The sequence below is a fragment of the Eretmochelys imbricata genome, chromosome 6, assembly GCF_965152235.1.
Source record: "Eretmochelys imbricata isolate rEreImb1 chromosome 6, rEreImb1.hap1, whole genome shotgun sequence".
NCBI classification, from domain to species: domain Eukaryota; kingdom Metazoa; phylum Chordata; order Testudines; family Cheloniidae; genus Eretmochelys; species Eretmochelys imbricata.
Genome location: NC_135577.1, coordinates 78,983,634 through 79,008,610, shown reverse-complemented (window position 1 = coordinate 79,008,610; position 24,977 = coordinate 78,983,634). Strand labels below are relative to the sequence as shown.

The window sequence follows — 24,977 nt, the reverse complement described above, 5'->3', positions numbered from 1 at the left end:
TGTGCCAGGGCTTGCCAGGGTTGAGCCCTGGCACCTCTAGGTTTGGCAGTTCATAGCCCCGGCACCTCTGGGCTTGCCACGTCAGTTACGAAAGTAAAAAAAATTGCTTGAGTCTGGGCACTTAGTTGCTTGTGCCCCGGCACCTCTTTCATTACAAATTAAGCACTGTATAATAGTTGTATATTATACTACTTTTGACTTCAAATTTTTGTTTGGTTCTTGTACAATAAAGCTTTCCTGTCCTTGTTTCAGAATTTTTGATGGGTTTGATGAGGTGAGGGAGGAGTCAAGTTGTCAGTTTGGATTAATGTTTAATCACAAATGTGTATAACCTTCAGAAGACACTTGGGATGAGGGAGATGAGGGAGGGGCTCTTTAGGCGTTGAGGATTTACATTAATTAGTTTTAAATAACACTGATCATATGAACATAATTATCCTTTTCCAACTGTGTTTGGTATGCAGGACTTTGGTATTAAAATACTTGGATTATAACTAATCCAATTAGCAATTGAAAAATCACATTTAAACCCAAAGAATGAATGTGAGTGATTTGCTTCCACTTGTCCCACTTACTGGTTTTACCCCCAAACTACTTCTTTATAAGCTTTATTATAAAATGCTTCTTTTGTTTCAGGTTCCAAAAGAAAAAAATCTGAATTAATAATATATCATGGCTGATAGGGTGCCCATAATCACATCATTTAAAAAGGACACCCACCCATCAAAGACATTGATGTGTTGTGTTAGTTTCCAAACCCCAGTTTGTATACAGCTTAATTTTTAGAGCAAAAAGGAAAAAAAAAAAGACAAAATCATTTGTAGGTTGCAAGTCCCAGATCTTGTTTATTTATAAAGCAATAAATATTAGAAGAAGCACAAATAAATTGCACGGGTGTGTAAACAAACTGTACAATGACTGAAGAGAGTTCAGGAAGGATTGCTGGAAGACTCCAAGAAGCATAATGTCATCATCCTGAGTGGGAGGTAAATTGAGGAAAAGGCACTTAGAAGCACTTGCGATGGACAATGGATGGACCAGCCTCATCGTACTCCTGTTTGCTGATCCACATCTGCTGGAAGGTGGACAGAGATGCCAGGATGGAGCCACCAATCCAGACAGAGTACTTGCGCTCAGGTGGGGCAATGATCTAGGGAAGGATAAGCAACAAAATCCTCATCAGTTCAACAGTTTGAGTTTGAGTTTCCAACACTACCTGGGTTTTGTAGTGATTTGATATACCAAATTGCTACAGACTACATAAAATTATGAAAGAACTTTCCTATCTTATCACTGGTAACAACTCCAGCAGCCAGTTCACAATATATGCAATATTCTCAATAGCAATTTACAGCCTGACTCTCCTCTTCTAACACTTGCTGCTTATCAGTATAATTCCACTGACTTCAATCAAGTTATTCCCAATTAATCCTCAGCTCTTGGTCTCACTATTGAATTGTTCCCACTACCCAAACTAATTATTTAGTCCAATGCGATACTTCTTTACCCCAATTTCTGTTTCTTATGACACCAAACCCCTCACCTTGATCTTCATAGTGCTAGGAGCCAATGCAGTGATTTCTTTCTGCATGCGGTCAGCAATACCAGGGTACATGGTTGTACCACCTGAAAGGACATTGTTGGCATACAGATCCTTACGGATGTCAATATCACACTTCATGATGCTATTGTAGGTAGTTTCATGAATACCAGCAGATTCCATACCTTGAAAGGCAAGATGATAGGTCAGCAAACTATACAGGAGGGACAATTTTTGTGTAAAAGATCTGTGAGCATTTATAGCTATTATTAATAAGCATTATTACAGTGCCATAAAAGTACGTCATAAAACATAGCAAAAGATACCATCCCTGTCTTGAAAGAGTTACAATATAATAGAGACAAAACAAAACACATGACAATGATTTAGGTAAAGGGAGGGTGTGGAGAGATTATTTATTCTAAAAGTACTGGTTAATAATAATTACTATAGGAGACTAACACAAAGGAGAATCCTAAAACAAGTAAGTTTTAAAAAGGAGAGGTCACTTGCTGGAGACAGTGGGGGGAAGCTTCTCAGTGTGTGTGGAGCAGAATAAAAAAAGTGCACAGCATAGAGCAGTAAGAGAGGATCAACAGAAATATATGTAGAGAGGGGGGATAGGAGGAAATGACAGAAGAGATATAAAATGACTGGTGATTATGTAGGGCCTTGAAAGTGAGACAAAGAGCTTTAATTTCATCTGGTAAAAAACAGGAGCAGAGCAGAGCAGAAGAAGACATTAGCAGTAGTATTTTGGATAGACTGGAGAAGAGAGAAAATGGAGAGGCCAGGCCAGAAAGGTTCAGTTATCAAGACAAGAGATGTTCCAGGCACAGACAAGGGGTATAGCAATGCGTGTAAAGAGGAAAGACATCAGAAGCAAATGTACATAGGTTACATTCCGACGTATTAATTTAACAGGTGCTTCCTGAAAGCAATGAAACTAGATCTGCAATGAGATGCCAGCTGCTGAACAACTGCGTTTAACCCACAGGGTTTATGCTATAAACACTTGTTGTACCCATCAGATTTCTTTGGCTCTACAGCAGAATTTAAAATCTTAGCCATGACAGTGTTTAATTATAAGACATATACATAGATGCAGACCTCTCTTTTTGAAACATCACTTCTCAGTGGAAGCAGCTGTTGTCTTTGAGTAAGTATAAGACACAAACCTTTCAAATACTGTCTCTGAAAAATTCACCCTGATGGAAAATCTCCCATGACACAGTGACATTCTACTAATACTAAGACATTTGTATCTGAGCAATAACATTTCTGCAAGGACAGAGTCCTATAATTATGCCACATCAGCACAATAGGAGCAATTTACGTGTGGGCCAGATCCTCAGTTAGTGCAAATCAGCAGAACTCCATTGACTTCAACTGAGCTACCCTGATTTACCATAGCTAAGAATCTCCCCTAATGTAATTACAGTAGTGGGTTTTTGTGGGGAGGGGAGGAGGTTTGGTAAAGATCAGTTTGGCATAGCTGAAAAGTAAAAGGCTTGGCTGTCATGCTTCCAGCATAAAAGTAGCCTAAACAAAGCAGACTGAGTCAGTGGAAGGCTCCCCCTTTGTAATAGGGTCTTCTGGTAGTACAGAGCCACAATAGAGGCTCCTACACCACCCCCTCATGCATCCCAGTGCAGGCACTTATCTGGGAAAAAGGAAGCGTTACTGAAGTGTTCCCATGTCCTGGGTTGTCACAGCTGCTGAAATGGCCACAGGGAGGCACTGACAGCTAGTGCAGTTGCAATTCAAAGGCTGTTCTAATCTGCACCAAAAAACTAACCAAGTGCTCAGCCAGCAGCCACCTTCTCAATAGTCTTGTGCCAAGCATAGCTTAGCAGCACTGGAGAATCTAATCAATTTTTTTTCTTGTTTTTATGCCAAATTTAGCTGAATAAGTAGATAAGGAATGGGGGCTCTCCAAGCCTTGCAGTTCACTTGGTCTCATGGTCAAAAGCGGAGTCCTTGAGGGCACTTACCAATGAAGGATGGCTGGAAGAGAGTCTCTGGGCAGCGGAAACGTTCGTTACCAATTGTGATCACCTGACCATCAGGCAATTCATAGCTCTTCTCCAGAGAAGAAGAGGAGGCAGCAGTGGCCATTTCATTCTCAAAGTCCAGAGCAACATAGCACAACTTCTCCTTAATGTCACGGACAATCTCACGTTCAGCTGCAGAAACACAGAAAGTAAGTCAAGGTCTGAAGAGGGGGATTGCCAGAGGCAGAAGTTCCCTGGTGGCTTGAGAGAGATGAGGATGAGATGTACTTACCTGTTGTCACAAAGGAGTAGCCACGCTCAGTGAGGATCTTCATGAGGTAGTCAGTCAGATCCCTGCCTGCCAGATCCAGACGCATGATGGCATGAGGCAGAGCATAACCTTCATAGATAGGTACGTTGTGGGTGACACCATCACCAGAGTCAAGAACAATGCCTGGAAGAGAGAAATGACTGAGATCAGATACACTTGGAAGCATCTAACTTTTCAGAAATCACATGACCTTTCAATACACAAGTCAGTAAGAAAAGAAGATATATGTAATGTGATGTTAATCAGCATAGCGCTATATTGTATTCAACACTTAAAACGGATCTGGCTCATTCTGCCTTTGCTAGCATGGCTATTACTGAAGATTCAGAGTGATCATTCACTTGAAACAGTCACTCTCCATTTACTCCGAGCAAGATCCTTTCAGTACCTCTACTAGCACGATCTCAGCTATCATTGTCTTAAACTGAAGTCCAAGTATTTGGCATGAGTCTGCTCAAACCAATTATACCAGTGTAACTTCAGTGAGTTCATAGTAGTCACTGCGGGTTTACATCACTGTAAGTGAGAGGAGAATCAGGACATGTCTTCACTACCACTTATATCGGCAAAACTTATGTCGCTCAGGGGTGTGAAAAAACGCATCCCGAGCAACATACGTTTCACCGGCATAAGTGATAGTGTGCACGGTGCTATGTCGGCAGGAGAACTACCGCCGCTCATTGGGAGTGGTTTAATTACGTTAACAGGAGAGCTCTCCCCATCGGCACAGAGTGGCTACATGAAAGCTCTTAAAGCGGTATAGCTGCATTGGTACAGATGTGCCACTGTAAGGTCTCTAGTATAGACATAGACATTAGGCAACTGAGGCTCATTTTTAAAGCAATACGGATAAATTAATAATACCAATTTCTTATGGCCCTTTTCATCAGCAGGTCTCAAATCACTTCACAATCTTTAATATATTCAGCCTCAGAACACCCTTATGGGGTACAGGCTCAAATAAGGCACAGAGAGGCTAAGTGACTTGCCCAAGATTTCATGAGAAGTCTGTGGCAGAACAAAGAATTGAACCAAGCTTTCCAAGTCCGATGGTAGTACCCTAACCACTGGAAAATCCTTCTGCACATTCAGTGGACTATTTTAATTTTTTACCAGTACCATATTTGAAAGACATCTATTTTACTGTGAATCTGAATGCCTTAGAGACTGCTCACAATTTTCTGTTTTCTTTTGGAGTTGAGGAGTTGAAAGGAAAAATTTCTATAGCAATCACTTATCTTTTTACCTGTGGTACGACCAGAGGCGTATAGGGACAAGACAGCCTGGATTGCCACATACATGGCTGGCACATTGAAGGTTTCAAACATTATCTGGGTCATCTTTTCACGGTTAGCTTTAGGGTTCAGGGGGGCCTCCGTGAGCAAGGTAGGGTGTTCCTCAGGGGCCACGCGCAGTTCATTGTAGAAAGTGTGGTGCCAGATCTTTTCCATATCATCCCAGTTGGTGATGATGCCATGTTCAATAGGATATTTCAGCGTCAGGATACCTCTCTTGCTCTGAGCCTCATCACCTACATAGGAATCTTTCTGACCCATGCCAACCATAACACCCTAATGGAGGAAAGTATAAAGAAACATTTTCTAGGAGGGAAACACCATTATTAAGCACAGAATTATTTATGCCAAAGAGCTAAGTATATTATTTGGGATAAAGCAGGGAGACATACATGAACTATGCCAAAATGTGGTTAAATATGGAAAGCAACATTAATTACTTTGAATATTAATTAAGTCAACACATGGCTGACTCTCGTTAAAAAATCCTACTTCATTTAATCAATTAAAGTGACAAATACAAAACAAGAAAACTCAACTAGTTCACAAAAAGAAAAGGAGTACTTGTGGCACCTTAGAGACTAACCAAAGCTTATGCTCAAATAAATTGGTTAGTCTCTAAGGTGCCACAAGTACTCCTTTTCTTTTTGCGAATACAGACTAACACGGCTGTTACTCTGAAACCTGTCAACTAGTTCATTCCCACATACCTAAGGCTATGGTGGAAAGCAAACCACACAATATCATGAAAAATGAAGCTATGGATAGATGGATGGGAGAAAGTTTTTATAGCTATCTCCATGACAGCGAAATACATCCACTACAATAGCCATAATCATTCACAGACTAGTAAGCAGTTACAACTGTTGCATTCTGGAAATCATGCCAAATAGTATATTTTAAATAAAAGAGAGAAGGAGGGGCTTATCTTGTGTAGTAAACAAAAAGATGAACTGTATTAATCTTTTCATCATTGAGTCCATAATATCAAACACCATCACTGAGCTTTTACATATTTTTTGGCATGGAAGTTGTATCTCTTGGGGCCGGGGAACAGTTTATTAAAAGTTTTCTATATGCTGGTTTGATGCTCACAATATGGAGAGGTAAGAGAATGGGAGAAAGAAAGAAGCATTATGGGGATATGAGGAAGGGGAACGTGTCTGGGGCAACGAGTAAAGAGTTCCAGAGGAACAGAGGACATGAATCAAAGAAAGAAAAGAAAAGAAAAAGAATTCAAAGGGAGTGGTGGGAAGGGTTAGATGAGCTGGGTGGGGAGGTGAAGGTCTATGAAAAGGTCCTCGGCTGATGTAAATTCAATTAATGGAGCTAGATGGATTTACACCAGCTGGAGATCTGTTCCATGGGAGGAAGGAGGAACTAGGAAGATGAGCTAAGTGGGGTGAAGAATGAAGTGAAGGAGAGGAGCGGGATAGTGGGGGAAGTGAAGAATGTGGGGAGAGGAGAAAGACCATGGGGGGGGGATTGTAGAGACATGAGTGGGGAGTTGGCAAGGAATCCAGTGAGACCGCTGGGGAGGCTCAGAGAAGGGGAATCCCCCTGGGGTGAAGACTATCGGAGGGAAGGGCGCTGGGGCTCGGCAGAGAGCGGCGGGGATAAGAGGCAGGTGGGGCTCGAGTGGGGCTCAGCGGCGGGGGGCGAGTCGGAGGGCCAGGGGGGATTTGCACTGAGCGCAGCACGCTGCTGGGCCCATTACCTGGTGCCTGGGGCGGCCGACGATGGAAGGGAAGACGGCCCTGGGGGCGTCGTCTCCGGCGAAGCCGGCCTTCACCAGCCCGGAGCCGTTGTCGCACACGAGCGCGGTGGTCTCCTCGTCGTCACACATCTTGGGCGGGAGGCGGGGATCTGCAAGAGAGCCCAGCCGCGTGACCAGAGCCCCTGCAGCCGCCGGGGGAGGCAGCAGCCTGCAGACCCCTCCATCCTGCCCAGCCCAGAGCTCCCCCCAGCACACTCCGCTGTCTTCTGCCCGTCCAGGTCCTGCCGGAACAACAAGGGACCTGCTCCCTCCCTCCCAACTGCCCCGTGATAGATATTAGACAATCAGTCACCCTCTAGATCTCTCTCACACACACACACGCACGGGGTAAGCTCGTGGCAGACCCTGCCGTGCAACTGTTGCCTGTTCCTTATGGTTACTGATGCAGCTCAGCGATTGCCTGCAATAACCGCAGACGGGGCGCGGGACGCTGCCACATTCGCCACCCCCCCTTGAAGAGCTGAGGAAAAATATTAGCTGATTTTATATATATATATATAAAATCTCCAGATGCACTTTTACTTCTAGCAGAGCACGATTAGAATTATTTTAAAGACACGTCTTCCAAGATCTTTTTTGGAAGGACTAGCAATTTTTGAGAGCTGCCCTGGGGGGCGGGAGGGGGATTTCAGACACAACTTCTTTGTAGCGTCTATAATTCCCCAGACAGCCAACCGGCGGCAACCAATATTATTTTAAAAGCAATGAATGAAACGATGAATGAATGAAAAGTTTCTAGGCTTCAGTCCCCCCGCCCCCTCCAGCCCTCACCCCCCAAAAGAAATAAAATTAGCCTTTGTGCTACAGGTGCAAAGCAGCCTCCTCCACAGTTGTATCTAGAAATCCAGAAATTGTCTCCTCTTTGTCAGTCTGATCTTCTCATTTCCCCCAAAGATGCCTTCAGCAGAGCAGCTGCTTTGCTGGGAAGGTGACTGATGGCTGGTCAGCGGTACTACTCACCAGATCAGCACCTACTGCGTGGAGTTCCTGAGAGAAAGCTGGGCACTGACTCAGAGGGAGATACACCAATTTATACTTCCCGAGCGGCCGTGGCAGCCAGACGCTCCTGAGGGACAAGCCAGCCACCTTTTCCTTATTTGGTCGGCTTCACACCATTGAGTAGCAGTGAAGCCATTAATGGAGCAAGGGAAGGCAAAAGTCAGAGCAGGCGAGAGCAGTCAGGGGCTCACAGGCCATGTAAGGAAAGCAAGGGGGTAGCATTCTAACAGCACATGGGATGGCCAAATAGGGAACCCATGTGAAAAATCATGCATACTTGTTCTGGAAGTCAATATTTTTAAAAAGATGAATGAAAGGAGGGTGCCCATCTTGCTGTTTTAAATAATCTGGAAGCTGTAAAAAGATCAATGAATTAAGCTCTAGCTGCCATAGTGTCTGGCATGTGTCACTGCAGTGTGGGAAGTAAGCAACTGGGACAAACCAGGAGTGAGATTTCAAGAGGATAATAGTTGGATCATTAATCTCAAAATACATTTGTTTGGTGGCGGTGGCTTCTTTGCTTTTTTTTTATTTTATTTTATTGAAAAGGATATTCGAGCAGCCCATATTTAAGGACAGCAGGTGAGCAGGCTGATGAGTGAAGCTCTCATTGGTAGGTACAATCTCAGATTTTGCTCCTGTACTAAGATAGACGGCAGTATATTCTTCCTGTATTGCTTCAGCAAGAAGCAATGCATACTCCAAATTCTCTCTAAACTTTAGTGAATACACGCAGAAAAAATTGTGCCCTCTTTTGCTTCTGGCAGGCAACAGGCAGTGCAAAGCAGGATCTGTTGGCTTACAATAACATATATAAACTCCCCATTTTTGTACTTGTAGTGCACACTGAATCAGTAATGCATAGTGATATGTATGGGAGAGGGGCTTGGGGAAAGATGGGAACAGCTTGAACAAAAACAGCCATGGTATTAATGTAATGTGGCAGTTGTTTTCCTGCTCTGTTGAAACATCCACATTGATAATTTTTTCCAGCAGTGGAACCTAGAAGATCCATATATCTTAAAGGATTTTTTTTCCCAGTTAAAAATAGAAAGACTGGAGAGGCATCCCTTGAGTGGGTTTGGCCTGGTATGTGAAGGCACAAATTGTCAACGTGTTTCCTAAAGGAACTTTATTATACTGCAGAGTACTGTGTCCTTCAGGAGCTCAGCTTGTAAGCTACCCAGACATGATAATGTCTGTCTCTGCTGTACACTCTGGGGAAGGAAAAATTGAGCCCAAGGGAATGGAGGGGGCTGGGGGGGGGGGGAAGGAAGCAGCAGCAGCTCAGTTAGTCAGATCAGTCACTCAGCTACAAATCTTGTGCATGAAACATATTAGATGCTGCAAAAGACTTCTGTCAAACACTCAAATACATCTTCAAAGATGTGAGAGGAAAGGTCTTTGAGTGTAATCAGAGCTACAGTTTTTCTGTGCTCTCATTGCACTGAGAAATGGCTCAAACAAAGGCTGTGGTGAGTGGAAATCACTGAGGAGTCACACTATTCATTTCTATATTGCATTCAAAGGAGGTGGCAGAGGCTCTTGCACCTTAAATTTCTTCTACAGAGAGGATAGAGTCAACAAGTATTGTGTAATAGCATAAATAGTTAATCAGAAGTTTAGCTCTGGATGATTTACCTGTCCCAGCCCGCTCCTCTGCTCAATTTGGGATTGTGCCCATTTATGAACACAACTTTATAGATATTGCAACAAGCATCTTAGGCACAGTTGGCTGCTGCTTTACTTTAATTCCCTTGAGAAGACCCACGCTGTTTCTGGTGAGACACAGTTACAATTTTTTAAAAATACATAAAAACTAGCCCAGATATATATGAAAGGATGGTTCAAGCCTGTAAATTACAATGACAGAAAGAGGTCATTGCAGTGGAGGGCTGTGCTTCACATCTTCTGCCTTGGGAATCAGAGACAGACAGACAGAGTTCACATTCATTAAGTTTATTGGTATTTGGTATAAAAAAATAAATCAAATCAAATTTTGGTATGGCAAGGTACACAAAGTAAGTATATACTTATAAACAGATTAGACAGAGGAAAGAGATTTATAGAAATACTTTACATAATTATATATAGAGAGATTTCTATATATCTTTTTATACATAGGATATAGAGTGTGTGGGGAAGGGTATGGTTTCAAATTAATAACAATTTTTAATACTTCATTTTCCATTTTTATTACATTTCTGATTCAGTGGCAGGTTCCCACGTGTATTGTCAAGTTGTTCTTGCCCTCTTTTTCCTTCTTCCTAAAGTCCATCTTTTCTGCAGAAATTGAATAACGTGGGAGATTACTGCTGGTGAAAAAGGCCAAAGATTAGCCTACAGTGTTATCTCAGCTGTCCTTCCATTCAGAGGTGTTACAGTATTTACAGGGAAGCCAGTTACTGATAGCCACTTTGAATTCCTCCAATCTCAGACCCTCCCTGTCACATCCTATGTTCATTTGGCTGGAAAAAGAAAGTGTGTGTCTCAAAACTGAGACAAATAAAGCTGTCACTTGTGTGCAAGATTTACCAGGGACAGTTGGTCCTATGCCTGACCTTTCCTTTGTATTTCCTTTATAAATGTATATTTGCTTTCACTCCTACTTGCTCAAGTTGTAATTTTCTAATTAAAACACAACAGGGCTTGAAACTAGAACCCAGATGCCCTTGAAAGCTAAATAATCTCTTTCTCCTTACTGTACATGGCAAGGTCAAAGGCACAGGGCACTGCACCATGTATTAGATCCAAAATGGCACCTGTTTCCTCATAGCCATTTCAAAAGTACCCAGATAGACTCGTTTCTTTGGTCAAAATCATCCTGCTGTCTGCCAAAAAGGGTCGTTACAGCAGCAAATAAATAAATCAACAAACAACAACAAAACCCATTATCATCCAGGGAGGAAAATTTCCAGATATTGAAATGACTAGAGTCTCTTTACGCAGTATGAATTTCTTAAGAATCAGCCATAGCCCAAGCAGTATATTAGTGGCAAAGGAAAAGCAAGCAGACAGGATTATGAGATAGTAGGAGGAGCTGCAATAGCGATGATCTTCACATATCCAAAAAGAGTTTGTCCTTCAGGAATATTAAGATTGAACAGGGGAGGGATAGCTCAGTGGTTTGAGCATTGACCTGTTAAACCGAGGGTTGTTAGTTCAATTCTTGAGGGAGCCATTTAGGGATCTGGGGCAAAAATTGGGGATTGGTCCTGCTTTGAGCACAGGGTTGGACTAGATGACCTCCTGAGGTCCCTTCCAACCCTGATATTCTATGATTTCTGTGAAGTGTTTAACAAATGTTAATGGAGAAGCACACATCTTTTCATTAGCATAGTGCCATACGTGCACTAAGGCAACCACTTCATTTCTCAATCATAGCACCTCAGGCGCTACTTGGAGCAAGTCTGCTTTTCCTTTGCAAGCAAAATTTGATGGGATATTCAAACCAACACGAAACTGCTTTGACTTAGATTTGCAATCAGAATACAAACAGTGGACTATTAGCTCTTGCATGCTAAAAAACCAATAATATGATCTTGTAGCCCAGATATCTAGCATCTCCTATTCACTTTAGTATTTTAGGTAAAGGAAGGAGACCAGTAGGAAAATAAGGCCCTGATTCTGGAAGCATTTTCTACCAGGTATAGTAATTATTTACAGTAAACACTGCATCCAGTAAAAGAGTTTGTTGGCTCAGGCCTCCCTTTCTGAGTACATTTTATAAACTATCAACCTATTCCTTAGATTATCTACAGATGTTATAGATATATCTACATACGTGCAAATGAATCCTTCTCATCACATTAAACCATCATGTGTATACATATATGCCACATATTTCACAGAAGATCTGTTATAGAAGTTTTTAAAATGTCATTAGTACAACTGTTGCATCCTTCCCCCTGTAAAATCAGTTGTCTTCGTTATAACGAAATCCACTGTGCAGAGCTCTGTGTGGGAGAAAAATTATAACTAATTTATTTTAGAAACCTAAAAAATATATTGAATACCTGTTACCTACGTAATACTGTCATGATTTTAAAATCCAATATCTCAATCTACTAGGGTATGGAACAAAAGCTTCATCACACTCCAGTGCTATAAAGCATCTATATCTAACCCCAAGGGACCATGAAATATCAAATGTGTCACTGGATCAGAGCTGAATATTGCCTTTCTGGAGACTCGGGCTAATGTAATTTTTATGAGAACTTGTACATTTGCAGGAAAAATCTCTGACAGATTTTATTTTGTTCCATAGCAGCTGTTTGAAGCTATGTATGGTTTTTGAAGAAGTTATCCCAGCAGAGTTTGAATTGTGGGCAGAGTGCAGGCAAGAATATTAAAAGGTACATGACAAATTTATCATATGACTATCATCATCACATATGTGGGATATATGCAGACACACTCTAGTCATAGAAGCTAGAACTGAAAAAGAGAATTAGATCATTCCTGCCAATGCAGACTTGTTCCCTATGACACATTTTATCATGTTTTGTCCAATCTAATTTTGAAGTATCAAGTGACAGAGCTTCCTCCCTTTACCGTGAAACATTATCCCCCAGTTTAATAAGCAGTTAACTGTCAAGCAGTTTCACCTGATATTCATCCTAACTTTCCCCTTTCTTAGTTTCATCACATTTGTCCTACTTATAGCCCCATGTATCATCTCCTTTGTGTTTAGACCCTTCACATAGTTATGTGTCTCTCTCACTCATATAGTGCTGCATGTCTGTAAGTAACCTTAAGTGTCTTAAGAATGCCCTGAAATGATGAAATAATGAAATGGGCATAGAATACTAGAGATGCATCCAAAACACTTTTGTTACGAAGCTGATAGCAGCAGGGGCAGAAAATATAGGTGGATGTGAGCAATAGTGTAAGGAAGTACTGAAACTCCGGCCCTTAAGAACTATTTGCAACATGCCATTCACAAATAAAGGGTGAGAGCCCCATCTTTGCAACATTGCTTTACACTGGGTGAAACGGCCAGAGTGGCATAAACAGGCTTTAAAAGCACAGGGTCTAGACAGGGGAGGTTCCCACCCATTCCCAAATAGCAAAAGACAGTTGTAAGGTTGCCTTCCAAGGACTCCCTCACAACACAGGCGTTCTGCCAGGGGCAGAGCCCAGCAGGTAGCACTGCAAAGACTTCAGGCAACTCTGGCCTGAAGGGCATCCTAGGAAGGCTGTCATAACTTAGACAGGCCCCAGGGCTATCTAAATTACATTGGGGTCATAGAGCAGTCCGGGATAGAGGAACAGGTGCAAATGTTGCTTAAAACCTCCTTATCTCCTGCTCTTCCAAGGCTCTAAAACATCCTGACCCCAAAAAAACAGAAAAGAACAGTCTTGCAAACCTCTGGTACAATGGTTAGGCAGACAAAGGACTGCTGCTTATTTCCCTAAGCACAATTGTCTCACTTTTACCTTATGCTCCTCCTCTCTGTTTGTGGTATCTACCTCTTAGTCTTAATCTTATAAATTCAGGGCCAGGTATCTTGAGACTTTACTGCAGCTCTATTTTTTTTCCTACCATTTTCTGGCTTATAGGCATCTGGTCCAAGTTTTGAGCCCTGAAATTACTGCTTGCTGCTGAGCATCCCAGGTATGACCTAAATTCTAACACCCTATTGATTGAAATGTTGTCCCAAAGGAATGCAGTAACATTGCAGTGAAGGATCAGCAGCAAAGCAGTTCATTAATCAAATCTAAAGCTTCAGACTATGCACCATTCCAATAAAGGACTAATCCTTGGCACAAGCAGATTTGGAAAGGACTCTGCAGTGTGTGAAGACCATAATGCAAATTGCTACAGAGACAATTTCTCAAGCTTGTACCCTTATTCTGCAATTTCTCACTCCTTGTCTCTGATTTTATGAAAAGATCTATACCTCCCAGAAAAGACAATTGGGTCATGAAAATCATGAACATAGTTTTGCAATTTTTGTATGCCACAAAGGCCACAGATTTTACTCTCAGAATACAATAAAAATAAACAAGCTTTTTCAGCAGATTTCTGGATTTTCTATGCAGGTGATGATGGATGTGCAATTATTTTTCCATAGGGTTTTATGTAAAAATATGAACTTAATAAATATGAGAGAGACAAGGTGGGTGAAGTAATATATTTTATTGGACCAACTTCTGTTGGTGAAAGAGCTCTTCTTCAGGTCTGGGAAATGCACTCAGAATGTTACAGCTAAATACAAGGTAGAACAACTTGTTTAGCACAAGGAGTTAACACATCTTGCAAGACACCATTCAAAGTGAAGTGGGCAGTTAACAACTCTGCAGTCATAGGACAAGGGAGGGTTCTTGTGTTACAGGCCAACTTCAACTCTTTGACACCACCTACTATGAAGAACTCAAAGAAGTCCCTCCCATACCACAGTTCACAGGAATCTAGGGACATCATCAAATCCTTTCCCAAACAACTCCAAGAGAAACTCTACAAATTCATCCCCTATGAACCCACACCAGGGACCTTCTACATATTCCCAAGATACGCAAACAAGGAAACCCAGACAGACCCATCATATCTGGTTATGAAACTCTTTCTGAAGGACTATCACCACTCATAGAAGCCATCTTTAAACCACTCACCACATAAAGGGCCAGTTCCTTCTAAGACACAACCAACTTCCTCCAGAAGCTCTGCAAAATTAACACCCTCCTTCAGAACACCATTCCTGTCACCCTGGAGGTTACCTTCCTCTACACCAATGTACCTCACAATGATGGCATCACTGCCTGCCTCAGATATCTACAAGACAATGGACAACACTTAGATATCCACCCCCAAACACATTGCTAAACTCCCATTTCATCCTCACCCATAACACTCAAAAACATAACACTTTGTCCAAACCATGGGAACAGCCATTGGCACTAGGATGGCTCCCCAATATGCCAAGCTCTTAATGAGTCACCTTGAGGAAGAATTTCTGGACAAATGTACCAGAAAACCAATAATATACCTGAGATACATCAATAATATTTTCATCATCTGGACAGACAACCTAAATGTTTGGAGCAAAGGCATATTTATTTCTGATAGAAAACTTCTGTGAATTTTAAGGGTCTATTCTGTTAACATTTAATAGCATAAGCAGAACTGCACACGTGTAAGAAATTGCAGAGTAATCATGTTCGTAAGAAAAAATAAAAATAAAGTAACTAAAGAGCTAGAAAAGACCGGTTTGAACTAAGATGAAAATGACAGACTAATACATATGTATAAGAAAAGATAGCAAAAAGTTATAAATAAGTTTGTGTAACAAAGGGAGGTTGAAGTTGCCAGAGGCAACTGTGATGAGATCATCCTAATGAACTTCCCACTATAAGCAACTGATCAGTACTTTCTGAGTGTTTTGCCTTAATGAGGATCTGTTAGACCCATCTCCTGAGTAAGTGAATCTCAATCCAACACTAAACTCCCTCATAGATTTCCACCACAACTTCAGCAGCCACCGTCCATCCATCAAACTCTCTACAGAGCACTCCCACACCATCATCAACTTCCTAGACACCATGATCAGCTTCAGCAATGGCCCCCTAAAAAACAACAATATACAAGAAAGCCACCTATGTTCACAGAGCCAGTAACCACCTCAAACACACCAAGAAATCTGTTATCTACAGCCAGACACTCAGAGACCACAGAATATGCTCCAAGGAGAAAGTCTGGGATACACATCTTAACACATTTAAAACCAGCTTCCTCAGACAATGACACTCCACCAGAGAAACAGACTACATCATGGAACAGGCCACCCAAATACCCTGAGAGAACCTGCTTCAATACAGAAAAAAATCCTACAACTGCACACTCATAGTCGTCACTTGCCTCCCCACACTGGAACTCTATACAGGGTATCATCAAACAATTACAACCCATACTCACTGGGAACAACATCTTGAAATAAATCTTTCCCAAACCTTCACTTCTGGCCTTTAAACAACCCCCCCCAGTCTCTCCAATCTGATCATCAGAAACAAGCTCCCCACAGACCAGGACACACCAACTCAAAGTGGCACCAGATCCTGCCATAACGACAGATGCAAAACTTGCTGTGAACATCAACACCCCTCCACAATACTCCTTTCACTATCCATAGGTCCTACACATCCTTATCGTAGCACGCGATATACCTCATACAATACCATATCACCTGTAGGTGAACATTTCACAAAACGATCACTCAATATTTGACTTCTCAGACCTCACCCTCAAAGGAAACCTTCATAACACTTCAAAAGACAAGCCTGGGAGCTCTCTAAGTCAATTATTCACAGGGAGGAAAAAACATAGGGAAGTTCTGAATATTGTGCTATTGGGGAGCAAATCTGGATATGTTCTTGTTGTTCTGGGGGTTCTGCTGTTGACACGAAGGAGGCTGTGGACAATTGAAAGGAGGCATGCACATGAAGTACAGCCAGATCCAATTGACAGTGGAACATAATGTTCTGCCTGGAGGAACCTACACTGATCTCTCTCAAAATTGGTGTAACTGAACTTGCAAAACTTGAACCCTGCCTGGGCTGCAGAGATTGTGTCCTGGATTATGTGTTGCCACTGGCTGCCTGCTTGCCTATGCAGTCTGTCCTCTCCCCCTGGCCACCAGTGGGGACTCTAATTGGTTACCCAGGGAGAAATATCTTATCACACCTTCTCACCAGCTAAAGGGCACAGTCGGTTTCAGTTGGATGGAGGCTGCTTAGTTTCTGGTGAGAATGATTCATTCCCCAGTCCATAGGGATGCAATCAAAGCACAGACTGGGCACAGCGTCCTGGCCCTGTCTTCTCTTCCAGGCAATATTTCAGAATGTTGTATTTCCAGAGATAAGGTTGTCATCATAACTCATTGTGTAGATATGAAAGATCACAACCTCCACTGTAAGCTTATAAAACAGTCGTATTAAATCCATGTCCTTCATAGATTAAGTGTGGGGGGAAAATTGCCAAATACCTTTTACATTGAAATAAAAGCTCTTTAATTCACCGTGTAAAAATGAGAAATTTATAATGGTGTGACATTTGATGAACACGATGGTGTGACATTTGATGGAGTGAGCAGCAGAATCCTTGCCAGACACAATGCCATCTTCAACACATGGGCTTGCCGTTTCTGACGTTCTGAGCACACTCTCTCCCCACATTTACTCCTTGCAGCAGAGCGTCGCTAATGTCATCAAGTCCAACCAATGTAATGAAAGGGGAGACAAATCCATAAAGGCCTGCCAAGGCCATGCTTAAAGGCCAGGCAAAAAAGACCAGTATGAACAGCCAGAGCAAACTCCACATCAGATAGCAGCAGCTTGTCTTAAAGCGCTCACTGAAACATTACAAAATAATCTGGATTAGTGCCAAATACATCTGACATTTTTCTTTCTATTCTTTCTTTTTCTCTATGCCAATCATATATAGCAAACAAATAAGATTGAGTCAGCAAAGGCAATCCAAATGCAATATTCCAATCCTCACTTGGTATCTAAATGATACAAAATAAGGACAACACCCCCCTCTGTAAGCACAGTGACCTGATTTACAGAGCAGTTATTTGTATGCACATTTCCGTGTGTGCCATTTAGGGCCTTGGTTCTGAAACGTATTCATTCACACTCCATCCTTAGATGAAGAGGTGCTTATGTAAATGCTAAGGGCAAAATTTCAAAACTGGGCTTGTAAATCCATATTTACACACTTAACATTAGAGTTAGAGCCCAACTTTAGGGACCAAGCTTTGAAAATCCAGGCCAAAGTATTCTGATTCAGATATTACTGAGTTTCCAGAAATAATTATGATTATGCAGAAATGGGGTTTCTCTCTCCTCTTACTGTCTTTTCACCCCTGCTCGTCCTTGCTGCTCTTCCAAAAGGTTTAGCCCTCTGTTCTCACAATGAGCCATTTGGTACATTTCCTTTTATTTTAAAAGCTGTCAAGCTCTCCCTTTTTCCATCACCAACCCCACATAAATCTCCTCTCTTCCACCCTCACTCAAAGTCATTCCTTTCATCCTTTTCAGCTGTCATGAAAAACCAGTTTTAAAACCCCATCTGGGCCGCATCTCTCAGCAGTTTTGTGTTGGAGGGAAAAATAGTTCCCAAAATTCAAACCAGTTGAAGCCATTTCATGTACACAGCTCCAGCCGCTGGAGCTATGATTGTAACCAGTATAGTAAAATCTGCTTTAAAGTTGCTATTAAAAAAAAAAATCTGGTGGCCAGGACTTTGTCCACTCTAGCACGCCAACCAATTTTAAAACTGGATTGAATTTTTGGGAAAGTTTCTGAGGTGCTCAGAGGCACTTGCTAGGTGGGCTAGCTCAGCTCAGCTTTGTTCCTTCTTCCCACTTCTCTGCTGCACAGCTGAGTGGGGACGCAGTTTCAAAACAACGCAAACAAATTCTTGGGGAAGATGTTATATTGTGTGGGAAACACTTGGTCCTTCATACCCACAGTCTTTTCTGGTCTCAGTGACTCTCTTGCTCCACTCTAAACCCTTGCATCCAGAGCTCGACGTAGAACTAATTTTTGGTTTGCTGGCAGTTCCCAGACATCCAAAAAAAATTATGATTTGAGTCAAACAAACTTTTGAAAAATGTTGACGAATCAAAAAAGTCGATACAAACTAAACATTTAACTTGATCCAAAACAAAACATTTCATTTTGTTTTCAGGAAGTTTTTAAATAAAAAGCAAAGGGCATGAAGAGCTAGATTCACAAAACAGCCAGAAGAGAAGGAAGGCATAACTGTCTTCCTTTTGCTCAGTGGTTAGGGTACTCACCTGGAATAAGACCAGCGTTCAGTTCCCCCTGCTGCCTTATGTGGAGCATGTATTTGAACTTTTGGTCTTCCAGATTGTGTACTGAAAACTGTATTAAAAGCATAAGCTATCACTTATCATTCTCAGGACTTTTTCCTGTCCCGCTTGCAGGCTAGGGAGCATTCCTTGGAAGCATGCAACTTGGGTCTAGCCTCAGTCAGTCTGTAGACAGCCAACCTAGAGTAAGGTGGGGTGAGTTGTGTTTCTGCTTTAGGGCAGCCTGCTTTACCTCTCTCTCTGTTTTGGGATTCTTGTGTGTATTAGGGTTCTGAATTGTAAGAAATAAAGAGTATTTATGTTTTTATCTAACTTCTCTGTGTATACCATGAACATAACATCTCACGTTGTAGGAGAGTGGCCTAACCAGTAGGATATTCTGGGGAACATCTCTCTGAGTTTCTCCCACTGAAGTCATACTACTTTGAATAAAGAGTCATTGGTGCAAAGACTTGAATTTGGCTCTCCCTACTCCCAGGTGAGTACCCTAACCATTGTGCTGTAGGGTAACATGGGGTCCATAGGTCTCACTCTTTCCTGCTGAAGCTGTTCCGCTTTGTATAAAATACCTGAATAATCACTATGCCAAAGAAAGACTGAGAATGAGTCTAGGTCTTGGTGGGTAAGGGACACATGTGGGGGGAGGGAGAGGGCGGGACCCAAGTGCAGGGCCCTATTTAATTAACTATTAACTATTTAATTACTTATACACTGTGCAATAGCTTCAAGCAAGACAGATTTATCTGAACAAGAATTTGTTTTTAATTTATCATTATTGATATCTCCGATTATAAATATTTTCAGTTTACAAACATATAAAGCATATTGCTCCATTCAAAAATGGCAGCCTCCCTTGTACGCTTAATGTGAACACTGTAGAAAAATAGTGCTATGCTACTACGATCTGCTTACACAGCTACAAATTGGACACACAGCTAGTCTATACTGATGCATCCTGTTATCATTGTTACTTCGACCTCCCTGCCTACTTGCATGTCTCACCCACATGTTAGGTCTTATTGTAGATTGAGAGTGGTTTGGGTTAGAGACTGTCATTTTCTAGGTGTCTGAACATTACTGAGCACAGTGGGTTCCTGACATACATGAGGTACTATTGCAATATAAATAATAAAATGACACACAAATGACTACATGAAAAGAACATTAAAGTTGCCAAGTTGAGAACTCAGAAGTAGGAAAAGCCACGTATAAGGCTGCCTGTGCGACCTTAATTTGGGCCCCTGTGTGCCCAGGGAGCTTGGTAATTTGGGAGCCAGGCAGCTTGCTAGGGAGCTGGGCAGCCCACTAGGGGAAAATCTGGCCAGCTTTAAAGGCCTGGGAACCCCCCAGCCAGAGGGCCACACATCCTGAGAAAGTTTCAGAAAGTTTGAAACAAGGGATGGTTTCAGTTTTTTTCAGAATGAGATCTCAGAATTCTCATTCTGCAGGAAATTCCAAAATTTCAATTATTGGTTCCCATTTGGAATTAAATTATATTTGAAATTTCACTGAACAGGAATCCCAGATTCCAAACAGCTCTAATTCAGAGGTAGGCATTTGGAATTCACAGTCTGCATGAGGGGCTAATCCTGAGAAGGGATCAGCCCCTCAAAACTTCCATAAGAGCCAATGGAAACAGACAGTGCCTCAAGATCAGGTGTTTAAGGCTGAACCTGCAAACCCTTCCTTATACAAAAAGTCCCAGTGGTTTCAGCAAGACTACTTGTATGAGAAAAGATTTTCAGGAGTGGCTCATTAGGTTCTAAGCTCTTCAAGACAGGGATGTTCCATTTTGTTCAAGTAGCAGTGAACACTTATGATGCTGTCTAAAACAGAAATTATTTTGAAGTCAGAGATCCTTATGTCTGTAATATAGTCTCACCCATAACATATAATTTATGACAAACCATTTAAGCTCTACTCCACAAAAGGTACTTAACCATCTAACTCTCAGACTTAGTCACCAAGTCCCACTCTTAGGCACTGCTGGAATCCACAAAAACCCCTGCTCAGCTGCCGTCTAACCCTGTAGGTACCTAAACTCATATGGCAGCTACATTTTTGCAGTAAGAGTTCCCTATGCACCTACGTTTCCACCTCTAGACATATGAGCTGCTGCCTCCCAGTCTAGGTGCCCAGGTGCTTATCTCCCACCTGAGCTCCAGAGCTGGCCAGAGAAGATAAGTGTTCAACAACCTATCTTGCTTGTAGGGCCTAATCCAGTAGGCGTGCTCAGTGGCCGCACAAGATGTCACAGGAGGAGGAGCAGCAGCAGCAACTGCTCCTTTAGCCCAGAGTTCAAGGTACTCACCTGGGATATAGGACACCACTGGTTTAGGTCCCCACTCTGCCTGCTGAGAAGGGTATTGAACAGGGATCTGCCACCCCCCAGCGAATGCCATGGACTGTAGGATGGTCCAGCATGGGTCTCCTTCAGTCTCTCCTATTGAAGTGGTTCTACTTTACTCACCTAAGTAACAGATCACTGTTCAAATCCCTTTTCCTCATCAGGCAGAGGGGAGGACTGAAATCAGGGTCTCCCACAGCCAGGCGAGTACCCTAACCACTGGGCTAAGGGTTATAAGAGAGTTCCTCCTCTTTCTTCTCTGCCCACTCCCTCCAGCCATTTTGTGTGGAATTAGGCAGCATCTGAGCATGCAGGTCCTAGAGGCAATGTAGGTGGCCAAATGTCTATTTTCCCTGGTTTGTGGATCACAGGCAGAGATAGACCATCCCGCAGCCTGGACTTAGGCGCATCTCATCTCCATGAGGAGGCACAGCTTAGAGTACCCCCCTCTCATTGGCAGCTCCCATTAGCTACCTTAGGAAGAGACTCACCTAGAGTGCTGAGTTTTGTGGATTACATTCTAAGGCACCTATCTCTCCCAGGCATTGTAGAGGGAGCCTACGCACCTAACAGATCACATTGTTGTACCAGTGATTTTTCTGGCACTGAAAAGTTGGGCGTTGTGGTGCTTAGCATCATAAAACTTATGTCCCTTTGGGGATCTGGGCCTTAGAAACAAAACAAGAAGTCCTTACCTTCCATCAGACTTCTGAGACTTCTCACCCTTTTCAAGCATTGATGATCAGACAAGCGCCACGTGAAGACACTATGGCAAGACGGTCAGAATAGTGTAAATGCCTTCAGCAAAAAGTGAACTGACTATACCTGGAATATTGCATTTAGTTCTGAGCACCCAAATACCAGAAAGATGTAGATCAATTGGAGGGATTTCAAATAACAGCAACAAAAATTATTAGTGTGCTTGTGAGAAAGACTTAAGGGTTGATCCAAATCCCTTTGAAATCAGTGAAAACACTCATTAGCTTCAATGAAATTTGGATCAGACCCTAAATGCGCTTTGCTGTCAGAAAATTATGAGGGAGGGAGAGAAATAAGTAACTATAAGTAACTAAAAAAAGAGGAGTACTTGTGGCACCTTAGAGACTAACAAATTTATTTGAGCATGAGATTTCGTGAGCTACAGCTGTGCCACAAGTACTCCTTTTCTTTTTGCGAATACAGACTAATATGGCTGTTGCTCGGATATAACTAAAAGGGTTAAACATTAACAACTGAGAGACATTTATTTAGAGTGATAAACCCTATTTAGTTATTTACTGTGATTAATGAATGAATTTACTCTGGCCTTTATTTATGTATCATTGTAGATCTTATAAGTGTATAACTTTAGATTGGCATTTTCAAAGGATGGTAAGGGGATTAGGCATCTAAATCCACTGAAATTCAGTAGGTGTTGGGCACCTCACTCCTTTGGGTTACTTGGTTGTCTCTGACTCAGACTGTTTTGTTGATTAGGTGCAGTAATGCCATAACAAGCAGCACTGGGTGAAATTCAATAAATAGATCAAATAAACAACACGGTGAATTTTAAGGATGTGTACACAAATCAGTCAGACTGGGAAACTGTCTCCCAAAGGAAATGGTAGAAGTCTCTACCACTTGAGACCTTTAAAGCAAGGCTAGAACACTTTGTACTTTAAGTAATAGTTGTACAGTGACAAATGGCCTGATTCTGTGGTTAAAGTTAGTAACTATCTACTAATATAGCTCTTATCACTGTAACATGCAAGCATCTCCCAATTATTCAATGGATTTTATCCTCCCCAAACTCCTGTGAGTTAGGGAAGTTCTAGCCCCATTTTACAGAGGAGGCACTGAAGAATAGGACAGATTAAGTTGATTTATGTGAGGTTGCACAGGAAGCTGTTGTCTAAACTGGGAATAGAAACCAGATCTCCTGAGTCTGAGGCCAAGTCCAATACCCTTCCCACTAGACCATCCTTCCACCCCAAAGAGTATGAGAATGGGGTATCAAATAGCTGTGATGAGAAAGGGCAGGCCAGATTCTCCAAAATGATCTGTGTGAGCAGGCCTCGGTATCTGTGGGGTCTTGCTGGTTTCAGGGGGTCTCTGCACAGGTATGTTTGCCCACGTGGATCGGCTTGCAGGGGTAGGGCTCTACTTTAAAATTTAAATACTTTGACTATATACTATAACAATAGGAAAATAGATCAATAAAAGGCTTACCTTAAGACACAGATTTCTGCAGCCTTTTAATGAAAAGTCACTCTGATCCAGGAATTCACTGATGCATAAACACACAAGCAAGCTGAATATCACAAGGACCTTGCAAAAAGCCCTTGTTTTCCCTTATGCAACTTGACTGAGCATGATCCTGCAAAGGGGTGTAAAAACATCACTACTTCCAGAGCAACTAATGTGATGTCACAAACAGCTTATGACTTAATGAGGGGAATAGGCAGCAGGAGTAGATGAACTCTAAAGGAAAAAAGCTCTTGTTTTCATGAGAATATCCCTAGTTGTTTAATGCAGGAAAGGTGAAGAAAGAAAAGCTAAATGCTATATACGTGGCCTTGTCTTGGAATAGAATGTTTAATAAAGCTCTCTCTGAGGTTATTGGTTTTTTAATATTCATTTTTATATATTGCCTTTGCCTTGTACAGTACATTTATTTAAATAAACATATATAATATTAATTAATTCAGGACCCTTCCATACCAATATCAATCTTACTCCCAAAGACAATATATGGGGAAAAATATAGGGTTATTACAAAAACACAAGCGGTCCAGTGGCAGAATTCTGCACGCCTGGTGGGAGATCCCAGTGTTATTCTTATTCTGACACACTGTCATTCAAGAACATAACCAAGTTGTGTTATGCAGCAGAGACAGAAGGGTTCATCATCCAGAAGTGCTCCACATCACTCAGCATTAACCCCTCATTCAGCCGAATTGGGATCAGTTCAGGCTCCAGGATTACAGCATGGGCATACAGATCCAACAAGCTAATGCATAAGCTCTGCCACTAACACAACATGGCATGCTTCTTGTAGGAGGGAATTCTATTGGACAGCTGATGCTACCAAAAGAAGAATGATCCTCTGGTTAAGCTATGGAACTGGGAGCCAGGAGTCCTGGGTGCTATACCTTGCTCAGAAACAGATATCCTTTGTGCCCTTGGGTAAGCCACTTAAACTCTCTGGGCCAGACTCTATCTTGCACTGAGGCCCCTTTGCACTGCTTAGAGAAGATAAGACTCCCTGAGTAATACCCCCTCCACAACAGTCTCACAGCAACGTTCTGGGATTGCAGGAGATGTGAGCCAGAGGAAGGAGGTGGTGGACTGGGGTGTAATGAGGCAGACCTGCACAGTGGCAATTCTGCACCCCTACAATAACACAGAGGAACTATTACAACAGGTACAGTAGTTAGGACTGCCCTAGCTTGCATGGAGGGTTGCATTGACCTCCACAGACCCTGAATAGGAAAGGCACAAGCAGCTTCCCCTCTGTCACTTATGCTGGTGTGAAGTCATACATACAGTTTTATAACTACAAAGGGAAACTCAGTAAAATAAAAGAGGTCATAATAATGGGGGGAGGGGAGATGATGGAATAGAGGGGGGAAAAATCAAATAAATAAGTGAAACCCTAAAGGAAAGAAACCAGTCAAAGGACAACCAAATCTTACAGGAAAGAGTAATAGGAGGATATAAACAATAATAAGGAAAGGTGAGTGTTAAATAACAAAGCAAAAACAAAAAACATCCAGAAATGTCAAAGAAAAAAGACAAGGAAAATAAATTGAGAAAGAAAGAGGAGAATAGGAAAGAAGGAAGTAAAGGAAAAGAAAGGGAAGAATAACTAAAAGTCAAT

General features: G+C 42.0%; 1 protein-coding gene across 4 annotated transcripts; it reads right to left on the bottom strand.

The window, feature by feature from the left end:
* Nucleotides 1-894: 894 nt before the first annotated feature.
* Nucleotides 895-7,006, bottom strand: ACTC1 (actin alpha cardiac muscle 1). Of its 4 annotated transcripts, XM_077820311.1 has the most exons (7): nucleotides 6,878-7,006; nucleotides 5,310-5,436; nucleotides 5,112-5,198; nucleotides 3,827-3,988; nucleotides 3,535-3,726; nucleotides 1,544-1,725; nucleotides 895-1,150 (listed from the first exon to the last, which is right to left on the bottom strand). In XM_077820311.1, exons 1-7 carry the CDS (start codon nucleotides 7,004-7,006, stop codon nucleotides 1,007-1,009), a joined length of 1,023 nt encoding a protein of 340 aa, XP_077676437.1. In that variant the 3' UTR covers nucleotides 895-1,006. The 4 variants fall into 4 exon arrangements, with proteins under 4 accessions (XP_077676437.1, XP_077676436.1, XP_077676438.1 ...); XM_077820310.1 differs by having other exon boundaries at nucleotides 5,112-5,436; XM_077820312.1 differs by lacking the exon at nucleotides 5,310-5,436 and having other exon boundaries at nucleotides 5,112-5,307.
* Between the last annotated feature and the right edge of the window lie 17,971 nt (nucleotides 7,007-24,977).